At 42.2% G+C, this 22,361-nt stretch overlaps 1 protein-coding gene across 1 annotated transcript in view; it reads left to right on the top strand.

Moving 5' to 3' along the window:
* The window catches only part of AK9 (adenylate kinase 9), a 228,501-nt gene that overhangs the window by 48,839 nt on the left and 157,301 nt on the right, over nt 1-22,361 (top strand). Inside the window, exons 9-15 of the mRNA XM_074948221.1 lie at nt 1,188-1,262; nt 5,626-5,724; nt 7,300-7,439; nt 7,521-7,701; nt 11,450-11,594; nt 15,601-15,732; nt 16,674-16,715. Of these exons, the coding sequence (XP_074804322.1) occupies nt 1,188-1,262; nt 5,626-5,724; nt 7,300-7,439; nt 7,521-7,701; nt 11,450-11,594; nt 15,601-15,732; nt 16,674-16,715 (814 nt within the window). The remainder of the gene's footprint in view (nt 1-1,187; nt 1,263-5,625; nt 5,725-7,299; nt 7,440-7,520; nt 7,702-11,449; nt 11,595-15,600; nt 15,733-16,673; nt 16,716-22,361) is intronic.

Genomic DNA, 22,361 nt, shown 5'->3' with positions numbered 1-22,361 from the left:
TTCCAGATAGGGAAGTATATGAAGTACAGCTACCCTCACTATTGAAGAGGCCCCTGCAGCACTCAGTCTCCAATAGGCTTCGCTTCTCTTCTCTCTGCTACCTTCCTCCTCACAGTTCCCAACAGATCTTCCTCTTCCTGTTTCATTGTTGTTGCCCTGGAAGTCATTGGAAACATATTGACTGGGCCATTCTTTGGTTGGAGCTGTGTGTTTCTGTGGCGGTCACATGCAGAAAGTCAGGAGCGAGCCAGAAAAGCAGTGTCAGTTTGGCCCTGAGAGGAATCCAAGTGAAAGAGCTTCTTTTGGGGAGAGTAGTGGCTGGAAAGTTAGGCATGGAAATTGTGAGCAAGGAAACTGACTCCTCTTGTTTGTTTCTACTGTGTTCAGGGAAACAGGACTTTGTATACCTTCTTTGTAAATAAATACGATTGCATCAAAGAAACACCTGACTCTATAATCAGTTTATCTTCCTGAAGGAAACAACCTGGCAACGCCTCAAATATTGACCAACTAGTCTGGTCAAGGGGCAACAATATTTTGCAGTTAGCACTTGACAAGTGTTGTTTATCTATGCCTCACAACATCCCTATGAAGTAGATAAACATAATTATCCCCATTTTCCAGATTAGGAAACTGAGGCTAAGAAAGGTAAATCGTTCAAGTTCCCACAGAAATTCAGTGTCAGGACCAGGTTTAGCACTCCGGTCTCCAGACAATGAGGTCTATGACTCATCTGATAAACTTAAGGACAGTTAGGACTCTCACCCTTGCCAGCCTAGACTATTATGGGCGGAAAGTCATATCAGAGACTATTAGGAGTTGAAGGTCATATTGTCTTTAAGCTTAATTTCTTTAGATATTTAAAAATATGTTGGGCTTGATCTATGATTTTTTTATTTGATCTATGGCCTCACTGTAACTATAATTTTGAAATTCTCATGACATTTAATTTTCACTATTAAAATAGAAGTTCCTTTCCAGGTGCCTTTGGATTGATACCCATGACTTTTAGTCATGCAGTCTAAATGCTGTTTGTTTTTAATCTATGGACTGAATCCTACTGCCATGGGAATTCATGTGAGTTTTGCCATTGACTTCAATGGGAACAGGATCAGACCCAATGTCATTAATTGGTTGGTTATACTCAATTAAGGGGTGTATGTGCGTCTTTTTTCTTAAACATACAGGATATGATGGCCGAGCAAGATTCTCAGTATCTTATTGAACTGGATGGAAATAAGCACCCTAATGAGCTCTTTTCAGTAAGTATGCTGCACATACACTAAGACAATTTACACTAGAAAATTATATACCTATCATCTCTATTAAGATGATATTGGCAACATTATTGCTCTATAATTCATGATGCTATTGCTAGAAAATATCTTCTTTTGGATGCCTGTTCCACTTGTTACTACCAAAAGAAATCTGATTATACTTACTAAACATTCCATATCTTCGCAACAAGCCATATCATGTTGCATCAGGTTATCATCGGCATCATTTACTATAATTTGTTAAATTGACAAACACCATTATAAGCATGGATGAAGATATAAAGGCATTTACATTATACTCTTGATTATCCAGATAGCCTGGGGGGGATATAGATTTTATTTGGATAATTGAGAGTTTGGATAATGGAGAAGGCAGGAATCATTCAGTAGCAGGTGGGCCTGCCCCACAGCTGGGAGCTTGTCCTCCTCTTCCTGGCAATCCTAGTCAGGGGGAAGGGGTGTGGATAGGGGTCAGGGCAGTCAGGGGACAGGGAGCGGGGGGGGGAGGGTGGATAGGAGGTGGGGTCCCGGGGGGGCGGTTAGGGGCAGGGGGTCCCGGGAGGGGGCGGTCAGGGGACAAGGAGCAGGGGGGTTGGATGGGTCGGAGGTTCTGAGGGGGGCAATCAGGGGGCGGGAAGTGGGAGGGGGTGGATAGGGGGTGGGGGCCAGGCTGTTTGCGGAGACACAGCCTTCCCTAACCGGCCCTCCATATCATTTCACAACCCCGATGTGGCCCTCAGGCCAAAAAGTTTGCTCACCCCTGATCTAGCCCAATATCCTGTCTTCCAACAGTGGCCAATGCCAGGTGTCCCACAGGGAATGAACAGACAGGTAATCATCAAGTGATCCATCCCCTATCACCCATTCCCAGCTTCTGGCAAACAGAGACTAGGGACATCATTCCTACCCATTCTGGCTAATAGCCATTGATGGGCCTATCCTCCATGAACTTATCTAGTTCTTTTTTGAACCCTGTTATAGTCTTGGTCTTCACAACATCCTCTGGCAAGAAGTTCAAGACTGGGTGTTGTGTGAAAAAATACTTCCTTTTGTTAGTTTTAACCCTGCTGCCTATTAATTTCATTTGGTGACCCCTAGTTCTTGTGTTTATGAGGAGGAGTAAATGACACTTCCTTATTTACTTTCTCCACACCAGTCTTGATTTTATAGACCTCTATCATATCCTCCCCTTAACCATCTCTTTTCCAAGCTGAAAAGTCCAGTTTTATTATTCTCTCGTCATATGGCAGCCGTTCCATACCCCTAATCATTTTTGTTGCGCTTTTCTGAACCTTTTCCAATTCCAATATATCTTTTTTGAGATGGGGCGACCAAATCTGCACGCAGTTTTCAAGATGTGGGCGTGCCATGGATTTCCTCCTCCTTGCAGTCGAGTCCGGGGGTCACTGCTCTATTATCCGAATCTCTGCATTATCCAAACCCCTTCCTTGTCCCCCAGCATGAGATACATAGGGGACAAGAAAGGGATTCAGTTAATGTAGAGATTTTTGATAAATGGGATTATACTCTACTAATGTTTTTCAATTATTATTCAATAAAATATATTTTACAGTATTAATTTAGCATAGCTTAACCTAAAAAATAATTCAGCCATTTTTAATGGTATTGTGGCATTGCAATGTGAGACATGGATTACATTTCTGGATCGTGTTTTTCATTTCCCAGAAGGTCTACAGAGTTTGTGGGCTTAGCCCCTGTAGTTGAAGTTAAATTCTCATGTCACTTTATAGCCAACTTTCCTCCTAACTAAAAGGCGGTGTTGATGAGCAATGATGGGAGTCCTGTCCTGTGCTTCGGCCAGATAGGTGGTTGCTGCAACATGGGGCAGCAAGGGGGAGGTGTAAAATGAAAAAAATGGGAGTGTCTTCAACCTCATGGACAGTACTCCATCACGGCCATTTCACCATATTCTCACTCCCCTGAATACAAATTAGGACCACGCTCCAATAAGCACTTATACATGTGCTTAACTTTACTACTTGTCTTGATGTGCTTAATTTTATTACTCATGGTAATAAAATTAAGCGTGTATGTGTTTGCAGAATTGGAGCCCAAATTTATATCAAAACAGTAAAATAGATTCAATATGAATAAATATATTAAAGATAGTCTAGTTGTATAATAATACCCACAGTCTGTTTCAACCCACCCCTGAATAATGGTAAAGCTCATTATATGCTCATGGCAAAATTTGCTTTCTTGATCTCAAGAATATTTGCATGCATACTTCCTGTACCTAAGACAGGAGCTTGTATCTTAACTACATTGTAATATCACTTAATTCCCATTGACAGGCTTCTTTTTTAATGTATTTTTGCTTAATGAATAACAAAAACTTGTACTAAGTCCCAGGTCTATAAACAGATTCTGATTACCAAAGGAAATCATTTCAATTCTCTCCTCACCCCTTTCATCACACACCATGAAAACTCTTTGCATACAGGTCTCACCCACGCGCTGATGAGTAGAAAGCCTTTCCAGTATTATCTTTCCATCCCCAGCTCTAGACCATTTACAATTCTGGGACTCACTTCATGAAGAGGGGCAGAAAGGTTAGGACTGAAGTAAGAGGTTTCTGCATGGTCTATCCCCACTGAACATCCAATGGGAACTCTGCTGAATATGTAACAGGGCCCTTGGCTGTACTACTGGGCAATGCTATCAGGGCTGTCCTTAGGCATATGCAGCATATATGGCTGTGTAGGGCACCCGAAAATTTGGGGCACCCCTGGATGATAGTGTCCACCCTCCCACCTCTTCCTATCCCTGTTCTGACCCTTCCTACAGCCTGGTGACTCATCCTCCAGAGGGGATCTAGTAACTTAAAAGTGAAAAAGCCTTCCAGCCTGCCAGACCTATTAGTACAACACTGAAACTGTTAAAGAGTCATTCAAGAGTTTCTGAATTTACTGACAAAAACAGTTGTGCATTACTGTAATATTTACTCAGAACATGTTAGTCTACAGGACCTTAGTTTAAAATTTGCTTTAAAAATATTTCATTAGTGTGTTGCTGAAGATGATAAAATCACATCTCTAAGAAATCCTTGAAGAGAGCCCTTAAAGGGACAACACCCCTTTCCTGCCAGATAGCTGGACAAACAAGTTTCCCTTTCTTTACTCCTGACTATTTGATGAACTAGTTTTAAGAGGACCCTCTAGCAAAATCATTACCTTAGTAAGATATAAAATCCTTTGTTATGCCTAAAATCTTTGGAAACATATTTTTTAAAGTTGGTGAAATTTCATAAACATGTCTATTGTTATGGAGATCACACAAAGTCAATTAGTGTTCCCTTTTTCTAAAACCAATGAACATTGTTATGAACACAGTAAACCTCTGACTGATTAATTTAAAATAATACTTTGTTTCAGTGAGTTAAATATGTAGTAATCTACAATGATTACTTTATGAAGGTTTCAGAGTACATTTAAAATATAAAATCAGCTTAGAAATACTGATTAAGAAAATGTAAAACAGACAAGAGCTGCATCATGTGTTCCATTATATTTAATGTTGTATTCAGCAGGACAGCTGACTTGCCCTTACTACAAAGTTTTTGCAAATAAATCTCTGACAAACTTCAGGGTATATCAGAAAACCTGTGACTGACATTTTTTATTCCCAAGTTTAGTGCTTTTAATTAGGTACCTTCTGCATGTCCTGTCTTCACGTTCTGGCGTGCAGTGGAAAACATGCTGCATTTTCTTGAGAAAGAAATTGCAGAAGAGTGGTTTTTTCAAATGTCATTTGCTTCATTTGGGTTCAGGGATTTGGCTGGAAGGGAGTGATCAGGGAGGGGGAGGGAGACAGTGCGGGAGAGGGTGGGGCCTGGGGCAGAGTGGGGAAGGGGCCTGGGGCAGAGAAGGGGTGGAGTATGGGCGGGGTCACAGGTGGGCTGGGGAGCTAGCTTCCCCAAGCGGCAGCTTCACCCACCGCCCATGACAGCAGGTAAGAGCAGGTTGGCTCCCGCACACTCAGTGCACACTGCAATCTCCTTAGACAGGGGATGTATTCACGGAGCCGAATGCGTCAGCGCCACACATTCTCCGTGAGGGAGCAGGTACTGGGCTCTCTGCAGGGAACTGTGACTCTCCACCGCCATGAGGCAGGCCGGGCAACTTGGTATTCTTTGCTGCCTCGGGCATAGGGGCACCAGTTTAATAATACTGCGTATGGCCCCATAAATCCTAAGGACAGCCCTGAATGCTGTGTATAGTGGCAATATATAAATACCACGTTATAATTTTCAAACACATCAAGGATCTTTTCCGATCACAAAAACAATATTAAATGTTAATTTATTCAAGATAATTTTTTTCTTTAGTCAGTGATAGCCCGGCTTCAATCCATGGGCCTTCGAAATGGAGCTCTTATAACCAGACTTCAAAACCCAGAAGAAGAGCTCTCAGAGGGGATGGAAACTGTAAGTGTGATATTTGCATTTCTAGAAATTTGATTGCCTACAGTAATTACAGTATTTGTGCATTATCTTTTATATTATGTACTTTTGCTATGATAACTTTGTTTTAAACACCCTGCTTTATCATCAAAGATTATAAATTCAAGCACTGGAGGCATCTACAGGGTGCTAATGTGGCAAATAAGTGGATTTAAAAAAATGAGTTTCACACCTACCCATGTACAGATCAGAACTTTAGTAAATATTCTTAGATAAAACAAGTATGGGAAGCATATGCCTTTAATCGTAAAAAGTATTGGATCTGATTAAGAAGGCTTTGGACTGGACCTATTTTGAAAATACCTAGAGAAAATCCTTCATAAAAACAGATTTGTTGAAAGAAAATGTTGGTCAAAGAATAAAAATCCCATCAGCAGGCTGGTTTCATACCATTTCCATTTTCCCCTGGAGGCTTTGTGACATACCTGATAAAAAACAAAAATAAAAACTCCCTGTGTTCAGTTCCTAAAAACAGACACATTTTACTTTCCACATTAAAGTAGAAATAAGGTAGATTAGTGTTGACCTCTTCTATCTTCACCATTGTGTGTCATTTCTGTAGGGAGGTCTCCTGAAAAAGATAAGTCCTGTGTGTCCCTTCTATGTACAACTGAGAACATAGATTCCTTACAGACAGACAAATCTTAGGGCTCATCAGTCGGACATCCTTTGGCATCCTTTATACTAATAAGCATGCACAGTGATCTTTCCTGTTGTGTCACCAAATCATCAAAGATTTGAAAAGTTGCTAGTGAGACCTTCCTAACTACAGTTATTTTTACAGGAAAAAAAATACATTTTCACAGAATACATCTTTAATAGATCCTGTGACTGGTCAATGAGTAAGGTTCCTGTGTATTGAGAAAGACAAAAAGTAATTTTGGTAATGGATATGTTTCCCATCCTCTGTTTGATAGGTCTTGCAAATAATTCTGTCAAATGATTAATATATTATAATTGGCATTTCCATTCCATAAACCTAGAACTGAGGTGTTTGCATCTCCTCAGCTTTTGGTCTCCTCTTTGCCCCTCCAATACAAATCTCCTTCGCTAGGGATTACTTGTACTGCCCAATGTATTTAAGACTTTCTCCCAGTCTCCTATGACTCACTTTCTCTCTTTAAATTAGCATTTTAAACTTTTCCTTTAGTTTATTATTGAGTCTTTTAGTAATACCAGCTCTGAAGATATAATATAAGTTATTAGTGCTTGATGCTCTTTTAAAAATGTATATATTAATTTTTACTACAAATCATTTTTTAAAAAAACAGGGTTATTTTCAAAAATGAAATATCTCAGATAGTTATTCCTTACAGTGGAGTACTGCTAGTCTGAAAAAAACTTAACTCACATTCACATTCACAATTCACATTCATATTTTGGTTTTAAAATAGCTACTAAGCACAATGCAACAATTCTTTAAAAGGGCATACTCACTTTCTTAGAAAATATTTCAAAATGATAAACCACAAAAAATGGGGCATATACAAAATATAGGGGAAAAGGTACATATACTTTTATTGTTGTTCTAATTAACAGGATGAACTTTTCCGGACTCTTTCATCCCTCAAAATAATAGCACCTAGATACCGATGGTGTAGAAGCAGGTGGGGTCGAGCATGTCCTGTAGCTTTAAAAGAGGGTAACATTGTAATGGGGCTTCCAGATTTAGCTGTCAGGTAAGCAGAATTTGGTATGATTTGGGTGTTTAGATCTATGTTTTAAGATTAACAATGTATATTTTTCAATTTTTTTTAAAGTTTTCTAGGTAAAATGTATTTATTTTCATCTCAAGAAGCATTGAGAGCATTTATGTTGAATCCACGTCCCTATCTGCTACCACCTATGCCACTTCCTCCTTGTAAAGTATTAGTATTTGGACCTCCATTATCTGGAAAAACAACTCTTTGTAACTGGATTGCAAATAAATATAAAGGAAAGGTGGGTATATATAAATATTTTAAGTAACTTGTAGGGTTAGACTTCCAGATTTTAGAATGTTATTTGAATAGTAGTAAGGATGTTAGATGTAAGATACCATACATATGCTCTTCACTTCTGTTTAAATGTAGTACATATTGTTCGGATTGTCTTTAGTCACAGCAGTTTGATGTGAAGACTATCGATATGTCTGATCTCAAACAGTGATACGTGCCACCCACTCATTCCACTAAGGCTATGTCCATACTGCATAGTAGACCAATATTCGTGTACCTGCGCATGCAAACCTGTGCTTTCCAAGCTCATCTTCAAGCATGTACTTTGCATTGGTACACACACCTCATATCTGCCCTTTATCTAGGCCAGCATATCTATATTGTGGTACACTGAAGAGTATGATGCTGTAGCTTCTGGGGGGTATAGCCTAGGGTTCTTAGCACCCTTGCTAGGTGTAGTGACTCTAGAGCTTGGTTTATGTTGTATTGTGGGAGAACTTGTTTATCCATTCTGCAATACTTGACAAGAAGTGCTCTGAGCCCACAAACACATCCAGCTAAGCTATTTTGGGTCTGCACACTCCCTGCAATATGAGTCAAGTCAGTAGGCATGTCTGGCCTGGGCATCACTAGAACTCCATGCTCTGGAACCATCCCACCGTCTTCAAGCATAACCCAACCTGGGAACCATGGTACCTCTCTGCATTTCCAGTTGCTTCTACAGTTGCAGGAGTTGGGGCAGGTGCAGCATATCCCCCCACAACTAGCAGTGATGGACTGTGGGGCTGCTGCCAATTTTATAGTTGCTAAAGGAGCCAAAACCCTGCAGATCTCCCTCCTGCTGAAACCTGCACCAGACCTGGTGGAGATGATTGATGGGTCACCACTATTGTTGGGACCAGTGACTCAGGAGACCATCCCCTTAAAGGCCATAGTGGAAGGGCATCAAGAAACAATCTGCTTCAGCGTGATCCGCTCCCCATTCTTCCTGAAAATTCTCAGCATTCCTTGGTTGGAATAGCACAATCCAGGTATCTCCTGGTATTGGAGGAACATTAGTTTTTCTTCTGAATAGTGTCAGAAAGTGTGCCTCCAACAAAGCAAGCAACCCCCAAGTGACCTTCACCCAGGGCCCCAGGATGGGAGGAGACCCTCAGAAGCAGAACTCCAGGGGCTAGCCAGGCAGGAGTGGCTCCAGACCAGAACCTCCGCCCCCCCTGACAAAAACTGCAACAAGTCAGACAGCATGCCATGACCAGACAGTGGCCCCAGAAACTAAAATACATCCACCACTGCAAATAGGACTGATTAATCCAGGCAGCACAGGAGACTACAACTGTGCCAGGAGGGCATTCTGGCATAGCCAACTTATTAACAGAACTGTACATGCAAAAAAAAAAAAAAAAAGAATCTGTGCTTCGGAAGGCTAATACCCCAAACCTCTTTCAAACAAGAACTGTGTTTCTAGTAAAAAGTTAATGCTTGCTGCTTGTTTAATTTTTTTTCCAGTCCCGGAATCCATCTTACATCCCAAATGGTGTCAGGCTGAGGTGGTTCAGAAAAATGGTTTGGCTACTGGCCGCAGCACAATCAAAATCCACACACACACCCAGCATGTAATGACAATTATATTGGGCATAATTTGGAAATCCCTCCCATTCTTAACAGCAATAACACTAAGAATGGTGACTGCTACCTACCAGGTTCTGGCTCCGGGGCTTATTGTGCTGTTTCTTCCTCTGCAGACTGCTCCCCAGGGTCATCCCCAAACAGGTCCTCCAACTATTGACCCAGGATATCTAATCCTCCTGTGTAGCCTGATCTGAGCCAGGCGGCAGCACTGTGGTCTGTTCTGTGCAACTCCGGGCTCTCTTCCAGTAGTGTCCCTTGTCTTTGCTTCCTTTTTTCCTGGGTTTATAAGCATGCCATCCCTGCTCAGCAGACTGTCATGCAGGACTGTAGACTCTGTGCTATGTGCAGTTCCCAACAACCAGTCAAATTCCTTGTACTAGGGCAGTGGTTCTCAACTGTGGTCCACAGTTTGTTCAGGGAAAGCCCCTGGCGCTGGGACAGTTTCTTTACCTGCCGTGTCTGCAGGTTCGGCCGATCGTGGCTCCCACTGGCCACGGTTCGCCGCTCCAGGCCAATGGGGCTGCGGGAAGGGCAGCTAGCACATCCCTGGGCCCGTGCCACTTCCCGCACCACCCATTGGCTTGGAGAGGCGAACCGCAGCCAGTGGGAGCCGTGATCGGCCGAACCTGCGGACGTGGCAGGTAAACAAACCGGCCCGGTGCACCAGGGGCTTTCCCTGAACAAACGGTGGACCACAGTTGAGAACTGCTGTACTAGGGGCAGCAAGCTGAGTTGTTCTCTGACATACCATTCCCATCCTTCACTTTGCAATAGGCAGTCCTGTGGTACTTACTCTGTTCCCAGCCCTGCCTACCAGTCTGGTAGATCCACCGTACCACCAGCCGCTTTACTGTGGCTTCATAAACATGCAGGTTTCTTGTACTCCTGCAAAAGTAATGGATCTTGCTCCCCTCACACCACATCTTGGCCAGTATCTTGGCGTGTTCTTCTGGACAGTTAGTGTGCTGGGTGATGGGCAACAAGCAAGGCATAACTGTGTTAACAATCGAACAGTCAGCATGGAAAGGGAAGGGTTAAATGCCCAGGAGCTGTATTTGAACCAGGAGGTTGCTTCCAGTTCAAGGGAATCACATGGGAAGTTGGGGGAGAGAATTGTGGGATAGCATTTGCAGATTGAACACAAGCCTTACCACATGGGCTTCTGCTACTGCTATCTTCACTGCTAAATGGGTGGGCTTAGACACATGCTACAGCTGAACACGGGCTCATACTTATACCCCTGGGTGAGCCAGCCCACCCGCCCGTGTTGTGAGAGGATACTGGCATGTGTTAGAGGGCTTTGTGTATGGACCATAGAGGGGTTGAGCTTAAACATAGTCAGAACTCTCGTTTACTATGCAGTGTAATATACCTTAATACTGTCAGGCAGCAATTTATTTTTACTAGTATAATATCTTTCCCTATGTTAACTGTATAAATGTTGTGACTGTATGAGCATAGGCAGCCCTTATTGGAGGATATAGAGAAAATTGAAACAAAATTTAATCTTGTATCTTGAATATACAAGGCCAGAGTTTGAGAGGTGCTAAGTATCCACAGCTCCCATTGATTTTAATGGTTAGAGGGTTTTTAGCAGGCACTCAGCACATTGCAGGGGTTGGATTACACTTCTCTCCCCCTACATCTCTTCTTCAGAGAGATGCTGAGACCATTTAATTAGATTTATGTTCTTAGTGGTTCATTAGTGTATACATTCAAAATGTATGGATTTGTGGAAAAAATGCAGTAACTTTGTGAAATCTAGTTACAGGAAAGTAACCTATTTTGAAGGTTACAATTATGATACTCCTAAGTTTTCCCCTTATGGGGAACCTGTCAGTTATTTACATTAATTGTGTGAGGAGTCTGTGTCTTATCTTTTGCACATAAGAGAAGAAAAATTCATAACAACTTGAAAATTACTCACTGCACAAACAAACAATGAAACAAATGCCGCTTTCACTGAAATCTGTGCAGTTTTTCCAAATTTACACTATTGTAACTGATCGCAGAATTGGGTTATCTGTGCCTGAATCTATGCATATGTTTATCTATGTATCACATTTTATTAAGATTTCATTATTCAGATTTATTTTTATGTTTTCAAATACTTTCTTTAGGTTCTTGATATGGACAAACTTATTCAACCATGTATGGAAAAAGCAAAGGAAAAAATCATTGAGCAAGCTCGTATTGCTGCAATAGATGTTGCTATTACAAAAGTGAAAAATAAGCTGGAAGTAGAAAAAATGTTAAAAGAGCAAGGTGAATAAGGTGTTTCCCAGCTTTTTGGGCTGTCTTGTTTGCTTTTAGGTTAGTTAAATAAAACAGCTACTATTTGGGAATGTTTTAAACTCCCTATCAGCACATATAAATGGTATCATGGTTATAGAGTTGTAAAGTTGTTCTGGAAAGTAATTACACAAAGCATGGGATTTCTCTTTGGGCTTGACTGTTTTACCCAGCCATGTCTACTCTGTGGTTATGCTATGTTGTATTAAACTGTGTTCTTTTCCACAGTTTTATTTTCAAGCCAGAATCTTTTCCAGAAAAACTGTAATTAGAATATTAAGGAAGTCGTATGTTAAATATTAACTAAATGTGTATATACATTGGGGATCAAATGAGGGAAATGGCAAAGTGGAACACTGAATATAAATGTTCTAGAGTTGAGGGTGATTGTTATACACTAAGGAGCTTCAAAATATTGTTCTGACTAAAGCTGGTCATGAATTTTCCATCAGAATGATTTTCCAGCACAAAATTCAGTTTCTACAAAATCAAAATTTTAGAGGTGAAAATTTCAGTTTTGCTAGAAATTTTTGCTATTCCATTAAAAAATTATTCCCAGTTCCATGTTTCCTCCACTCCTTACAGCTCGCCTAGCAGGCTGCTGGGATCATGGGTTACAGGCCCCTGGCTCGAGGGCTGTCCAGCTGGGGGACTGCCTTAGAGCTGGGGTTACCAAGCTCACCAACTGTAGGGCTGGTGTACTACAGATGGAACAAGTCAATCCAGATACTGACTGACAACATAGCATCCATGTTCTATATCAATTGCCAAGGAGGAGCTTGTTCCCACTCACTATGCACTGAAGCCATGAAACTATGGAACTGGTGCATACTCTACAACATTACCATCTCGGCATCCTACCTCCCCAGGTGCCAGAACACGCAAAACAGACATTTCTCCCAGGAGCACAAATGGGAAATAAAGATAATACTCCAGTCAATATTCCAGAAATGGGGCTTTCCCTCTAGACCTGTTTGCATCATCAATAAACCACAAGTGCCCACTCTTCTGCTCCAGGGCAGGACTGGGACCCCAGTTACTGTGGGATGCCTTCCTTATCACCCGGGATGCGTCAATCATGTACACATTCCCACCAATACCATTAATCTCACAAGTAATTCACAAGATACAGACTGACAGGGCCCATATCATACTGATTAGTTCCAATGTGGCCCGGACAAACAGGGTAATCTTACCTGATGCGCATAGTGGTCTGTGCTCCACGAACTCTTCCCCTGTGGGTGGATCTCCTCTCACAGAACAAAGGCAGGATACTCCTCCCAAATCCAGAGAAACTTCATTTCAAAGTGTGACTCCTACGTGGATCCAATACTACAAATTAGTCTGCTCAGAATGAGTGAAACGTTATTAAATAACAGGAGATCCACAACTCACAATACTTATCTCCAAAAATGGAAGAGATTCTTACTATGGTGCCAACCAAAACAGTTGACTGCAGTCACAGCGCCACTCCCATTGATACTGGACTACGTACTGGAACTGAAGGAATCAGACTTATCCATAAGCTCAATTAAAGTACACCTAGTGGCTATTACAGCCTTTCACCCTATGTGTGAGGGAACCTACCTATTTGCACACCCAGTCACTAAACACTTCCTCACTTGCATACGGAACATTTACCCAGAAGTCTGACAACCTACACCCACATGGGATTTAAACCTTGTCCTTATATGCCTCACCAGAGCCCCTTTTGAAGCCTTGGCAAACTGCTCACTCCTTCGTCTATCCATGAAAATCACATTTTTGGTCACGATCACCTCAGCTATGAGTGAGTGAAAATGGGGCACTAATGGCTAACCTCCCCCCCCCCCACATGTCATATTCTTTAAGGACAAGTTCACATTGAGACCACACCCAAAATTTTTACCTAAAATATCAACATCCTTTCATATAAATCAACCGATGCACTTCCTCACATTTTACCCCAAACCACACAGAAACTCACAAGAGGCCATTCTACATACACTAGACATCAGGCAAGCCATAGCGTTCTACTTAGACGGAACCAAGCCCTTTTGGAAATCTCCAAGGCTGTTTATTTCCACAACAGAACGCTCCAAAGGATGCACAATATCTACCCAGAGACTATCCAAATGGATCTCTACATGTATCCAACTTTGCTATCGACTGCATAACACAAAACCCCCACACAATACCACTCCACACATTCCATAGCAATGTCTATAGCCTTCTTGAACAATGTACTTCTAATTGACATATGCAGGGCAGCTACCTGGGCTTCTGTGCATACCTTCGCAAATCACTATGCCATCACTCTAAGTTCTATGTCAGATGCTATAATAGGTCTTACTGTGCTCTCTGCAACAACACATGCAAATCTGAAGCCTCTTCCATCCATAGTGGGATGCTGCTCTACAATCACCTGAAGTGGAGCACTCACAGGGACCTCACTTGTAGAAGAAGAAAGGGTTACTCACCTTGTGCGGTAACTGAGGTTCTTTGAGATATGTGTTCCACTAGCCACCCTTCTCTCCTCCACTTCGGAGTTCGCTAAAAGAGCTCTGCGGTAAAGAAGGAACTTAAGGGGGCAGGTCATGCACGCGCTAGATGGGGTGCCAATGGCACCACAAGATGACTACTATGCATGCGTGCCCGAATCGAGCACTGCTACCGAAAATCTCCGACCTATGATGCAGGGACACACCGACACCTGCAGTGGAGCACCCACAGGGACACTCATCTCAAAGAACCTCAATTACTGCACAAGGTGAGTAACCCTCTCTTCTTTTTAGGAGTACATTAAGTAACCAATGAAAATATCCATTCAAATTTGGATGAACTTTCCTGAAGGTTTTGAGATATCAACCCACTAATGAGAATGTCCTATATCCTTTCATCATCTTTTGCCTCACTCTCCTCTCCATTTTTTAATGATTTTGTGCACTGAATGAAGCTAAAGAATGTCAGTGTGAAGTGTGTTTCTACAAACTTTCTACATGGAACTCACATTGACTGACTAGAACAAGGATAGCTGAGTCACCTACCACTTCTGACCACTACAAAAAAAGTTAACCTCCATGGTTAGAACATGGATCATGCTGATTCTGTTAACCACCAACCTGTACTAAACAGTATGAGCTGCTAACTAGGGTAACTGTTTAGCCACTGCCCTGTGCTTTTAAATAAGACCCAATGATGAACTAGTTTGATAGTTAATAGGTATTAAACAATTGGTTTTCACACAGATATCAGTCCCCTCTTGCTTTATCTCCCTATGCCCATCACAGCTGAGAACACAAGGCTCACACCTCCAGTATGATCCCAAACCTCCAATTCTGCAGCTCTTGACAGCTTTACTCTACTTTTTTGGCCATCATGCACATGGGGATCAGAAAAGCAAAGCTGTCATAGCACAGCACACAAAGAAAGGTCCTCAGAACAGGGTACAAAGGGCACCCTCTTCTTGTCAGATCACAGTGTCAAGAAAATTGAGGAGGGAAAATGATGTCTCTACACAAGAGAGTTGAGGGGATGATGGAGGTGGCTGGTGGTATTTCTAACTTCATGGAGGAGACCAGTGGTTGCAGGTGTTGTGTTTTCCTCTTTTGCTGTTGTCCAAGCCCCTGCTGCTAGTGTTCTTGGCTTCATGGAGGCTACCAGCATGCTGAGTTGTAGGAAGGAAGCCAGCAGTTGCATCATATTTCTTGGACATTCTGTGTTCCAAAAAAAAAAAAACCTATAAGTTTGACAATATTTAGAATCCTTGCACTCTATCAAGATTATTGAGACTCTCACGTCAAGTGTGCTGTATAATGTTTTTAAATGCTTTTTCTGTTTTGTTTTTTAACTTTTTCAAGTACAGTATTTTGCTTCTGTTTTTATTCAGGACAAATAGTTACTGAAATTAGGGTCAAAGAAGTAATTTCAAAGAAATGTGTTTTTGTCTTATGCTTCTGTAAATGCTTCTGACTTCTGTAAATGTAATGATATTTCACAGCTGCAATAGATGCCCAAGAAACTGGTAGTTGCAAAGAAACAGATGAATATGAAGAAAGTGAGACCACTAAGCCTGAGGAAGAAAGAAGCGTGGAAGATCAGAGTAGAGTTACAAGATCTGACACCAGCAAAGGTAAAGAAATGTTTATCTATTTTGTCCCACAACCATTATGTGCTATCAAAGTGCCTTATATTCAAAAAAGAAAATATATTTCTTTCCCTTTCTCCTTTTCTCATCTCCATTGTCAGAATATTTTAAATCTCCTTCTTTGTTGTTCTGCGGAAAAGCTAAACTGAAAATGTGAGTTTTGCAGTCTGTTCTGAAAGCAGTGAGGAGGTTAGGTACTCTTGATACTAATGCTACATTTCTCCATGTGCAAAAAAATCCCATTGACTTTGATAAGAGTTAGGCATGCATTTTGGTGAAAAGTCTGGAGTTTCCATACACTTTTTTTTTTCTACAGCATAAGAGGTTTTCATAGGTGGCTAAGAAAAAAAGTACTAAGGGCTATGGTGCATACACTGGCAATACTTCAAATGACTTTATTTTGTTTATACATATGCAACTCTTATGCTTCCAGAAGGCACACATCTGATTCATCCTTCCTTACAATCTCCACATGTCCATGCCAGTTTCAGACTTCCTTCACATTCAACTCACAGCCTTCACAATCCAGCTTACTTTTCTTTCATAACTGACCAATCCCTCCACACCACATACTCCTTCTCAACTCACACACGCTGAGTACCCAGCTCTATCTCTTTCATATCTTCTCCACATACTCAATTCACGCACCTGCATAACCCTCCACAACCAATCCAGCTACAATACTTTGCCATTGACTTTGTCTAAATTTTTATATTTTGTAATGGATTTAGGTTATGGGGTATTAGGAAGGAATCGGTAGGGAATGACTTGGGTGTAGGGGATGTGAGCTGTGAAGGAATGGAAGTTGGAGCTGTGTAAACACGAGTTATGTAAAAACATTCTAAAGGTATAATTAACTAAATTATACATAAACAAATGAATTAGTGTTGCACTGTTAATAGGTATTAATATTTATGTTCACACAGAAAAGACTGACAATTCTTCAGAACAAGAAGGTGAATCATCAGGTAATACTGATTAATACACTCTAACCCATAAGTGCCTGAAATATAATTCAGGTAAATATATACCATGCATGTAATTGATATAAACTTTGGGGCCAATTCTGCAGTCCTTAGTCTCTGCCTGACACTATTTGCATGTGTTGTAAGACATGCAAGCAATTTTATATGCGATATATATGATTAAATGGTGGGAGCTTTATCTAATATAATTACTCAGGGTCCATTTCAGCAACCCTCCATTATGTCGAGTAAGGATGGTGGAACCAATCAGGCCCTCAGTGGTACATAGGACATCTCAGAACTTACAGATATATCAACATATTAAAATTATTGAAGATGGAAATTAATGTATGTACTATAGATGGAATGCATAGAAACAGCTAGAATTTGGGTTCTTCTAGGAGTGATTGCACATGTCCATTCCACTGTACATATGCGCAAGTCTCATGCACAGTTGTCGGAGATTTTTCCCTCATCTGTACCCGTTGGGTCTATGTTGCCTCATGCCACTGCACACAGGTATAAAGGGTCACGCTGCCCCCAATTCCCCTCTGTTCCCTCCTACTGCTAGCGGTGGTGGTGGTGGTGGTTGTTTTTGGAGCTGTGATCTTTGTATCCACTTATCTTCCCTTTGTTAGTGCATATAATACCTGTAGTGTAAGTTTTTAGTATTAAGAATAAGTTTAGATTAGTATTTTTTAGTGTAAGGTTACCAGTGCCTAGTTGGGTACCCAATTTGGTACCAAACTAATGCCCTGTTCTCCTGGCTTCAAGGCCTGTTGTTCATGTAACAGATCTATGCCAGTGAATAATCCACACCTCAGCTGACTTAAGTGTTTGTTTGGGAGAGGCTCATTTAAGTGACAAATGTCACATTTGTAGAGGTTTCAAATACTAATCGAAAATGGACAGGGCTGCCTGACTTGAGTACCTGCTTAGGAAGTCTATGCTTCATCCATTGTCGTAACTTTCCCACTCTGTATGGGTGCCAAGAATATCCAAGTCAGTCAGGAGTGCTAGACTTGATCTGACGGAGTCCACAGGCAGATCCACGTCACTGGTGCCTAAGAAGAGACTGCATAAGTCTCTTAAAGACTCAGTACTGGGGTCTTCCAAGTCTACTACAAAGGCTTTGAGTGGACACATGGACTCAGAAAGGTGCTCAAAGAAGTCGCACCCCCAGGAGCAGTCTATAAACCAGGAGGGATTGCTGAATCCAGAACCAGAAAGGGTCCACTGAGACCAATCTCTGAATGACTAGCACACCTTTCGGTAGTGCAGACACAGGACCCGTTTTCTGTGCTGTCAACACCTGAGGTTTTTGAGATAGTCAGGGAGATCCATAACCTATCAGTGCCGTCTTCTCCTGGGATTCAGGAACCTTGCACAGTACTGGTATTGGAACTACACACTTCTACAGTCTCAGCTTCAGCCCCAGAGCACTGTTGTGTACTGACCACTTCTTCTCTCATGGCACCTCTGAATAGGATTCCATCTAGAGGCAAGCCAGCAATGATATTACCATATCTCCTTCTCCAGAGTCAGAACTTGGCTCTCTGGTACTAATGGGGTCAGTTCCCCCATGGTGTGCGGAAGGGGCTCCTCATCAGACTCTGAAGCGGAATCTTTTGTGACCCAAGCATGCCCAGTAGCCGCAGTAGGGTGCCTGCCTGCCGTGGTACCAATCACAGCCTCAGCATTCTAAGAGCCAGTGGCCTCACATAGCTGAGTCCTACCTCAATACCAATGGCCCTGTTGGACCCCGGGGTCTTCCCTCCACATTAGCGAGCCTCTCTGCTCCCTTCCCACCTCTATACATCAGCTAGGCACCAGGAGCATCTGCAGGATGGTCGTCATCTTCTCTCCCCTGGTACTAAGATCAGTATCATGCAGATGGAACCGTGTGCTCAGTAGTCTTCTGTAGAGGAATTGGAGGAGGGACCTCTCAACACACTTAGCCTCTTCTTCTTCATCACCTGATGAAGGAGTAGTGAATGAGTCTACCTCTCCCCTCCTGATGATTTCAGAGCTCATCCAGATTTGTTGAGGAGGATGGCTGCAGCTCTGGATATCCAAACAAAAGAGGTACAGGAAAGGTCACACAGGCTTATGGACATTTTTGCCTCTGAAGGCCCCTCTAGGGTAGCTCACCTTATTGATGAGATTATCCTGCAGTCTCTCAGGATTTTATAGCAGACCCCATCTTCTCTGCCTCCAGTTGCTAAAAGGGTGGAGAAGAGCTATTATGTCGCTTTTCAGGGATTTGAACATTTCTATAACCACCCTCCTCAGGCTTCCTGTTGATTGCTGCTGCCAGTGAAAAAGAGAGGCAAGGACTCTAGGCTTCTTACTCCAAAGGGAAAGGAAGCAAACAAGCTAGGCCTTTTTGGGAGGAAACTTTTTATTCCACAGAAAGTTTACAGCTTAGGATTGCAAACTAGCAAGCTCTGCTTGGTCACTACAATTTCAGCCTATGAGGTAATATCCTGAAGTTCAAAGACAAACGTCATGGTGAGACAAAGCAGGAGTTCTTTGTAATAGTGGAGGAGGACAAATTATCTGCCTGGACAACATTGCAGGCAAACCTGGATGAGGCAGACTGCATCTCGAGCTACGGCTTTCTCCGTCACTATGCAGTGTTCATTTTGGCAGCAGTCATCAGCCTTCCCTAAGAGGTGCAATAATCAATTCAGGACTTTCCTTTTGAAGGTCCCTCACTGTTTTCCAATAAAACAGAAGAGAGGCTTCATAGTCTTAAGGATTCAAGGGCAACCCTTAAGTCTCTGGAGATCCATAAACTAGCAGCAAAAAGAAAGCCCACAGCATTCCCAACAGCTTCAGACCTTCTGTAAGGTCCTTTCCAAAACAATGTAATATTGAGCCATTAAGAAGGCGCTCTTGTCCTAATAGTACCCACCATCGCCAGATAAAGAAACAGATCTTAAGATGGTTAAAGAAAACTGTGTTTGATAGCATTCTGTCTGTCAAGGAATCACTTATCAACAGTTGCGCTTGTGAAATCTATACTTTATTATTTTGCTTTTATGGTCTCTATTTCTCCATTGTTTATCTGTATGGTTTCTGTCTGATTCTTTGATTGTTTCGGTCTGTTGCATAACTAACTTTGCAAGATTTAAATCAACTAAGGTGGTGGGGTATGATTGGTTAAAGAATTGTTTCATAATGGGTTAGGATTGGTGAAAAATACTGTTTTGTAGTACTTTAGTTTAAAATGATTGGTTAAGGTATAGCTAAGCAGGATTCAAGCTGGGATCCAAAAGGAAGTTCTTTGGAACCTAACTCCAGGACACAGCTGCCTACCTACACAGAGAGGGAATCATGATATTCCCCTTCTTACACAACTGTCTGCTGAAAACATCAACACTACAGATAGCCGTAGACTCCACCCAACATACAATAAATACATTCACCAGCTTAGGACTTCACATAAACGTACAAATGTCTACTCTAATACCTGTCCAATGCCTGGAGTTCATTGGAGCAGACCTCAACTCCCTCGAAGCAACTGCCTCCCTACGAACAAAATGCTTTCTGACTCTAACCGCCTTGATCTCAACAGTACAGAACAGCCCACAAGTGTCTGCCAGAACTTGCCTACAAATCCTAGGCCACATGGCCGCCACGACCTTCATCGTCTGACATGCAAGACTACACATGCGGTATCTACAAGCATGGCTCCAGACAAATTATGTCCCACACATGCACAGCATAAACAAGCTCATCATCATGCCCAATACAGTCAGGGATTCCCTATTAAGGTGGGCCAATCTAGACAACGTTAGCAGGGGGGTGCCATTACTATAGAATCCACCATTGCTCACCATAACCATGGATACTCTATACAGGGCCGATGGTCTATGGCAGAGTCTCATCTTCATATCAACCAGCTGGAACTACGAGCAGTTCAAAATGCCTGTTCTCACTTCCTATCACTAATCAAAAACAAAATGGTACAGATTCTCACAGACAATGTAGCTTGTATGTTCTACATAAACAGACAAGGGGGAGTGCAATTGCATTCCCTATATGTAGAAGCCATGCTTCTTTGGCAATGGTGCATCAAACATAACGTCCGTGTTATAGCATCATACCTACCTGGCTGCCAGAACATCACGGCAGATACCCTGAGCAGGAAGTTTTATCAAGATCATGAATGGGAGTTGAATACATGGTAATCCTAGATATTTTTCAGATGTGGGGGTTCGCAACAGTAGACCTCTTTGCCACCACACAAAACTCCAAATGCCTCCAGTTCTGCTCCAGAGCAGGACTTGGTTGACACTGTCCGGGCGATGCCTTCCTCATCAAGTGAAACGCTCCCCTCCTATATGCCTTCCCTCCCACCCCCCTCCTAGCTGTGTACTCCACAAGATAAAACAAGACGGATCCAGAGTAATCCTAATAGCCCCCACATGGACATGACAAACATGGTACCCTTACCTTCTCCACATGGTGGTCTGTCCACCACGCACACTCCCGCTTCTGCCTTGGCTTCTATCACAGGACACAGGTCGCATCATCCATCCAGATCCCGAAAGTCTTCATCTCAAAGCCTGATTATTACATGGCTCTCAGGATCTGAAATGACATGTTCCTCAGAGGTACAAAACATATTATTAAACAGCCGTAGGACAACTACCCGACTCACATACGTACATAAGTGGAAGCGATTTGACTCATGGTGCCAACGCAAACAGACTACATCTCTGTCAGCCCCCTTACCTCTCATTTTAGATCACTTACTGGAACTCAAACAAACGGGCCTCTCCATGAGTTCAAGCCATGTACATCTGTCAGCCATCACCACATTTCATCATAAAGTTGATGGATTCTCTATTTTCACACATCCGCTTACTAAACATTTCCTAAAGGAGTTTAGATTCCAAAACTTCCTAAAGGGTCTCTCCAACTCCTATCGAGAAGTTAGGAACCCTAACCTGCCATGGGACCTCAGCTTAATCCTCCACACCCTCACCAGGCCCCTTTTGAGCCCGTGGCTACCTATTATTACACCTCTCTATGAAGGTTGCATTCCTAGAGGCCATTACATCTGCCAGGAGAGTGTGGGAACTAGCAGCTCTCATGACAGACCCACCTCATACAATCCTTTTCAAAGATAAAGTATCTCTCAGATCACATTCTAAGTTTTTACCTAAGGTTGTCTCATCCTTTTACCTTAACCAACCTATATACTTACCGACGCTTTTTCCAAAACCACATACGGGCAGATGACAATTTAGACTACACTCATTGGATGTCAGCAGGGCTATAGTCTTTTACATCCATAGAACAAAATCTTTTTGCAGGTCTCCAAAACTGTTCATTTCACTCATCAAACGATCAAAAGGCAACACTATTTCCAAACAATGGCTATCTAAATGGATATCAGACTGTATCAAACTGTTATCTCCAGCATGAATGAGAACTCCCTACGTGGATTCATACTCATTCTACCAGGAATCTATCAGCCTCCATAGCATTTCTCAACAATGTTCTGATTTCAGAAATCTGTAGGACCGCAACCTGGACCTCACCACACACGTTTACACGGCACTATGTGTTGCAACAACATGCATCTTCCGACACCCTATTTGGTCACACAGTACTTTCATCTGCTACTACTTCAAC

This window comes from Natator depressus, chromosome 3, assembly GCF_965152275.1.
Source record: "Natator depressus isolate rNatDep1 chromosome 3, rNatDep2.hap1, whole genome shotgun sequence".
NCBI classification, from domain to species: Eukaryota; Metazoa; Chordata; order Testudines; family Cheloniidae; genus Natator; species Natator depressus.
Note: the sequence above shows the minus strand (reverse complement) of the source record. Positions and strands in the feature narration are given on the sequence as shown.